General features: G+C 33.3%; 1 protein-coding gene across 1 annotated transcript; it reads left to right on the top strand.

Annotated features, from left to right (window-relative positions):
• The first annotated feature begins 5,859 nt into the window (after positions 1-5,859).
• Positions 5,860-6,717, top strand: LOC132273879 (uncharacterized). Its single transcript, XM_059774989.1, has one exon. The coding sequence runs from the start codon at positions 5,860-5,862 to the stop codon at positions 6,715-6,717; it is 858 nt and encodes a 285-aa protein (XP_059630972.1).
• Positions 6,718-6,975: the final 258 nt, after the last annotated feature.

The raw sequence follows: 6,975 nt of genomic DNA, 5'->3' as shown, positions 1-6,975 counted from the left end.
GGCGTCGCATCCGGTCTAATTAGCTCAACCATACTCCCCTCTAGACTACACTAACACCATGGACCACTAAGCGTCTCATAAGCTTCTAGTTTTCGCAAACACTTTTAGAAAAACTTTTTCCCAAAAATAATTCCATTTGTTTTTAAAACAAACTTTTCCCTTTACTTTCCCAATGACAATGCATGAATTATGCAATTCCTTTAATGCCATGACAACATAGAATTTCATACATATTATCCGCATCATTTAAGCATGTTTTAAAACATGAATTTCCACACAATATCGTATTTTCATAATTCCAAATCATGGCATTTTACATACTTTCAATTTGCAAATCCAACAATTAAATTCTACACATTCCATCAACGTCATATTCATATTTTGAGAAGAAATTCTAAATTTATTTCTACAACTAATAATCCCAATTTTTACTTTTATTTCCACAACTAATAATCCCAATTTTACATTTATTTATTTTTTACAACCAATAATCCCAATTTTACATTTATTTTCATAACTAATAATCCCAATTTTACATTTATTTTCACAATTAATAATCCCAATTTTACATAGCAATTGACAAACATTTTACATACAACTTGTCATAATTGATCATGCTTTTCATCACAACAAATTAATTAAGTTCATAGGCTCAATTAACACACCACATCACTTAACATCATGAATACAACTAAATACAATTACCATATTCAAAATAACTAAAACTAAGCATGCTTATGACCAACTTTAGAAGGAAAAATTCACAAAGAATCAAAGAAATTGTGAATTAGAACACCCTTACCTCACTTAGATGCAAAAAGCCCCAATTATGCTCAAATTTTCGAAATCCAAAGGGTAACCAAATTGAACTTTGCTCCGATCAAAATGACGGCCTCAACGAGCTCTATAACTTTGTCCAATGAAGTACTATCAAATTCTCAAAGATAAAGGGGGAATCAAGTCTTGAAAATCATGGCAAAAAAAAAAAAAAAAATGCAAGAAATTAGGGGGAAGAGATTCTGCCGAGAGAGTGAGATTTTGAGGTCTAAATGGCCTTATGGCCATTAAAAAAATAAGTGGAAGGTGGGTCCCTCCACTAAGATATATATATATATATATTTATATATATATATATATATATAATAAACATTACAGCTTCAACTTGTAGTCATTTTCAGCAACAAAGCACGAACAGTTGAAATCGCCTCCGGAATCGCCAGACAAGAGCAACATAACATAACCCTAGAATTTGTTACAAGTTGTTGCAAGTTTGTTATATACCAGTGCTAGGTTGGGCCAAGTTATTCTCTTCGCTATAGTGCATGTCTAACCTAAAAATTACTGGCAACAACCTGAAACACCTAAATGGTGTTTCAACTTTGGGCTCGATTTTTGGGCATGTTGTGGAGCTGTTGAAAATAATACAAGGCGGGCCAAACATGCTTTGGACTAAAAAATGACTACTGTAGTGGGCCTGGAACAAAAACACCCAACACACTTCACATACCAAATAGGGCCTAAGAGTGTGGGCTACTCCCTAAGAAAGCCAAACTCCAATCTAGTTGGGCAAACTTTGAATATCTTCCAGAAGCACTGTGGTTGAGTGTTAAGAGTTCCCTTAAATCATGTTCATGTTCATGAGAAATACTGAGGTCTTCCTCCTAAAATTGGAAGGGCAACTCTTTGAGGGACGAACTTATTGTGTGGATCGAGAAATGGAAAGACTTTAATTTTTCTACTGCTGGCAAAGAGACTTTGTTGAGGTTTGCAAAAAATTGACAAACGAGTTTATTCACTTCTGGTTGTCTAGTTTTCAAGATAAAAGGAACCATGTTGGGTTAAATGGACTGACTTGTGCAAAGGAAAAGAAGATGGTGGTCTAGGCTTCTGAGACTTGGTGGCTTTCAACACTACCTTATTAATAAAGTAGAGTTGGAGATTTCTGTTGGGTTTGTGGCTCAAAATTTGTGTGCAAAAAATTAATTTCCTTTTTCATTTTGGAATGTTAAAATTTATTGAGGAAATTGTATCCCATTATGTTTTTATTTTAGAATTGTGATCATTATGGTAACTCCTTGTAGGCAAGTTGGGGAATTATCTAGCAAGGAATTGGGTTTAAAGACTCCATAAATAGAGATGGGTGTGAGGGGTTTAGAGAGAGAGAAGAAAGATGTGACGGGTGTAAGGGTGAGTGTTGTAAGGAGATGTGAGAGTATATGTAATTCCCGGGTGAATACATGTAGCCTCAAAAGAGATGATGAGTGAGTTAGTGGGGTTTTAATATGTGGTTGTATATTCTCTTCCTTGATATATAATAGTGAAATCTTTCTCCTATGGACGTAACCCTAGAGTTGAGTGAATCATGTAAAATATTGTGTTGTGCGTTAATGTGTAAGATTCTTATCTCCATATATGTTTGTGTTGATGGGATGTGATAATACTTTCGCTGTGTGTGATGAATGAGGGATTTAAATCTCAACAACAGCCAACCGTTGAGTGGGTTGGAGGGAGTTAATTATCCCCAACAATTTCAAACTGCAGATGATAGCCTTCTACTTATATAAAGTTTTTAAAGGTAAGTATTTTCCAAATTATTCCTCTGTAGATATTATTGTCCCTGCAGTGCCTCTTGGGCTTGTAAAAGTTTTAGCTCTACGAAGCAAGGAACGAGATGCAGAGTCGGATCTGAAAATTTCATTAACATATGGCCTGATGCTTGGATCCCAGGTGCTGTGAACTTCAAATTTTCTACTAGGGGTAGGAAATTACAACACGACCCGCCAACACGACACGAGATAAGCGGGTTTATGTTAACCTTAAAAGGGTTAGGGTCATAAACAGGTTGACATGATTAACCCGTTTATTTAACCATGTCGGGTTTAGGTTAAGGCATTCAACCCATGTAACTCGTTTAACTCAATATGTAATAATCGTAAATATGACATATGTAATATGTTACCTGTTTGAACCCAATTATTATAAATAGTTAAGTTATTTCAACATAAACGTTGTCTACGCCTTATGATTTTTTTTTCTTATTTTGAATATTTGGATTAATTGTGACAAAAAAAATTTATTATTTATTATTTGATTAAATATTAAATGTCTCGTTTTAATAAACAGATCATTAAATGTGTTAACATGTTTACCCGTTTAATAAATAAGTCGAGTAAGTGTTGAGGGTTCTTGACACGATTATTAAATGGGTCATATTTGATTTACCTATTTAGTATAATACCCTTACATCGATACGACACGATTATAGCCCATGAACATAAATTGCCACCCCTATTTTCTACCCTTGCACCTCCAAATTGCCATGTTCAAAAAGTCAATGATTTATTTCATCCACACTCGAGATTTTGAAAGTTTCAATTATTCAAAACCTATTTCATGAAGAAGATTGGAACGTTATTATTAAAATTCCCATTAGTGTTTGTGCTTCCAACGATACATGTAGTTGGGCATAATCCAAGCAATGAAATTTTTTAGTCAAGTCCGCCTACTAGCTAACTTTAAAAATTAAGGCAAACCATTGCTTGCACTCGAACAATGTTTGAACATGTTTTAAAATATATGTTTCTTTTTAGAAAGGTTTTCAAATTATTATTTAAATTTAGGGTAAAGTACACTAACACCCCCTGAGGTTTGGCATAAGGACACTCAGGTGAAAGTTATCTGTTTTTGGGACAATGACACCCCCTTAAAAAAATTCCATCCAAACAAGGCCTTAAATCATATGAAAAGACAAAATTGCCCCTTAATTTTAAATTCAAATTTATTACAAAATATCATTACATGTCAAAATGACATAATTACCCCTCAAAATTTTAGCACCACAAATTAGCGCCAAGTGGCGCCAGATTAACAACAATCTAATCTTCTAACCACACACCAGATATACGGCCTCTCTCTGTGCGAATCATTTCTTCTCCGCTTCGTATCACCATCTCTGAAACCCTAGAATATTTTATCTCCTCTTCGTATCACCATCTCTGTCTAAAACCCCAGTCACCATGATCATCTTAAAACCCTAATTCTGGAGGCTGATTTCGCGATCTCGTCAAGATCAACCAGTATCTTTATTCTGCTTTGGTCTCCACACATCTCGGGTTCTCTCTCAACACATTTTTATCTCTCTCTCTCTCTCTCTCTCTCTCTCTATATATATATATATATATATATATTAATCTATTCTTTCTTCTTTTTTTTCTAAATTATATTAATAAATTCATGTGTATATATATATATATATCTATATATCTTTGTTCTGCTTCTATTGCAACCTTGATATTTCTTGAAATTGTTTTGTTAATTTACAAAAAAAAAAAATATATGGGTTTTTTTTTTCACAAAAATTTTGTTCCTGATTTATTAAAATATGGTGTTTTTTTTATACGGTTTTGGTTTTCTTTATTTTCTTTCCTAAAATGAGGTTTTCTAAATATGGGTTTTTTAAAAAGAAATCTTTGTTTCCTGTTTCTAAATATGGGATTTTTTTTTTTTTTTTTTTGTAACAAAATCTTTGTTCTGTTTTCTAATTTTTTTTTTGCTATCGAAATCTTTGCTCCTATTTTCTAAATATAGGATTTTTTTTTCTAACGAAATCTTTGTTTTTGTTTTCTAAATATGAGATTTTTTTTTTTTTAAACGAAATCTTTGTTCCTGTTCTCTAAATATGGTTTTTTTTTTTTTTTTGGTAAAGAAATCTTTGATCATGTTTCTTTATTCGGTTTACAAGAAGTTTTTCAAAAAAAATATTGGGTTTTGTTCCTTTTTTTTGTAACGAAATCTTTGTTCTGCTTTCTAATTTTTTTTTTTTTTTTTTTTTTTTTGCTATCGAAATCTTTGTTCTTGTTTTCTAAATATGGGATTTTTTTTTTTTTAACGAAATCTTTGTTCCTGTTCTCTAAATATGGTTTTTTTTTTTTTTTTTGGTAAAGAAATCTTTGATCATGTTTCTTTATTCGGTTTACAAGAAATTTTCAAAAAAAAATATGGGGTTTTGTTCCCTTTTTTTTTTTAACCAAAATTTTGTTATTTTGAGAAATTATGGCAGAATGAAAATAAAAGGCTTTTTTTTTTACCAAAATTTTTGTTATTAATTCACACATGCTATAAGATTGCATGTTTTTGACTTTCTGCAACCACAGTGATTGATCTGTGAATGTTTGTTGTATGACGGACTTTATGCAAAATTAGCGGTAATTTTGTGTCCCGCTCTGGTAGACATATACTGTGTCAATCACTTGGTTTGGTTCTTGTCTTAACAATGCCTATCCTATGCATGTTGTCTTTAGAGTTTTGATTAATTGCATGATATTCTCTGAGATAACATTGTATATCCTATGCATGTGTGAATTATTTTTCTCAGTTGCAGATGGCTAATGACAAAGTCCATGATCTCCTAGTTAAGTTTGGTGGTCACATACATGTTGTGAAAGGGATACATCCAAATGGTTATCGTTTTTTGGAGTTGTACTCAACTGCTTATGCATTTGTGCTTAAACATGAATATAATCAGACTGGTTTAGCATTGAATATGTTTTATGAATTTTCTGAGGATAGTGGCAGAATGAGATTAAATGGGGATGATGATCTTATCATAATGTTTGAAATGAACTCAGATGTTAAGGAGATAGATATAATTGTTGAGATTGGTGATAAGGATGATCTAATTGATTTAGACAATTATATGGACCCATTGGTACCTGAAAATCCTGTGGGGGAAGATGATAATGACTCTGAAAAAAAACTGATTACAGTTTCTCAGACAGTGATGATGAGGAGTGGACTGAGGGAGAATGGGGACATGATGAGGGACAAGAGGCACATGATTGGGCTAATATTGAATTAGAAATGGAAAGTCCTGATAACAGTTGTGGTGAATTATCTGATTATAGTGACACTGCTGATTTTATTGGAGAAAGTGATGATGAAAGACCAGTTAATGTGCATAAACACGTTAAGGGGATATTGTTCAAGTATGGTGATCATGGTGAGATTAAATTTGTGATGGATCATTTGTTTGATGACATTAAGCATTTTAGGACTGTGTTAAAGGACTTTGCAGTTCAAAAGGGTTTTAAATTGGTGATGGTGAAGAATGAGAGGACTAGAGTAACTAGTAATTGTGGGAACCCAGGTTGTGAATGGAGAATCCATGCATCTCTACAAGTAGATAACAGCACCTTTAAGGTTACTTCACTTGGTCCAGAACACACTTGCATTAGAACCACTAAGAACAAGGTGGTTACTTCTACATACATAGCAAACAAACTTGAAAAGGCATTCAGACATCAACCTGACATCAATTTAGATAAGTTGGAACAAGAAGTAAAAGATCAATTTAAGGTGGAAGTGAGTGAGAAATGCTTGAGGAGAGCTAAAAATAAAGCTTTACAAAGTAGTGATGGAACCCATTCAGCTTCGTATTCTAAACAGTGGCAATATGCAGCTAAGATTCAGAAAACAAATCCTGAGAGTTTGGTGTTTATAAAACATTCACAAAATGATGAACCAAGGTTTTTTAGGATGTTTATATCATTTGCATCAGTGTTAAATGGCTTCAGGGATGGCTGCAGACCATTTATTGGTCTAGATGGTTGTTTTTTGAAAGGCCCCTTTGGTGGTATTTTAATTACTGCAGTAGGGCTTGATGGGAATAATGGGTTATACCCATTTGCATATGCAGTAGTGGAGTCTGAAAGAAAATAAAGTTGGAAATGATTTTTGGAACACCTCCACAAAATCACAGGTGACACGTGTGGAAATATGGCTTGGGTAATTATGACTGATGGTCAAAAGGGCATACTTCCAGCTGTGGATGAAGTATATCCTTATGCTCTCAATAGGAGGTGTTGTAGGCATATTTATGCCAATTTTAGGACAATATATCCTGGGGTTAAGTATAGAAAACTGTTTTGGATGACAGCTAGGGCCTATACTGAGTTGGAATTCAACAAAGCAATGACA

Source organism: Cornus florida, unplaced genomic scaffold (assembly GCF_030987335.1).
Source record: "Cornus florida cultivar Cherokee Brave unplaced genomic scaffold, ASM3098733v1 CherokeeBrave_3.0.0_Hap2_Chr01, whole genome shotgun sequence".
NCBI classification, from domain to species: domain Eukaryota; kingdom Viridiplantae; phylum Streptophyta; class Magnoliopsida; order Cornales; family Cornaceae; genus Cornus; species Cornus florida.
This window is presented reverse-complemented; position numbering and strand designations above follow the sequence as displayed.

Bases quoted from the DNA above. Each gene is read 5' to 3' on its own strand.
- LOC132273879 (XM_059774989.1), top strand. From the start codon at position 5,860: ATGGAAAGTCCTGATAACAGTTGTGGTGAATTATCTGATTATAGTGAC.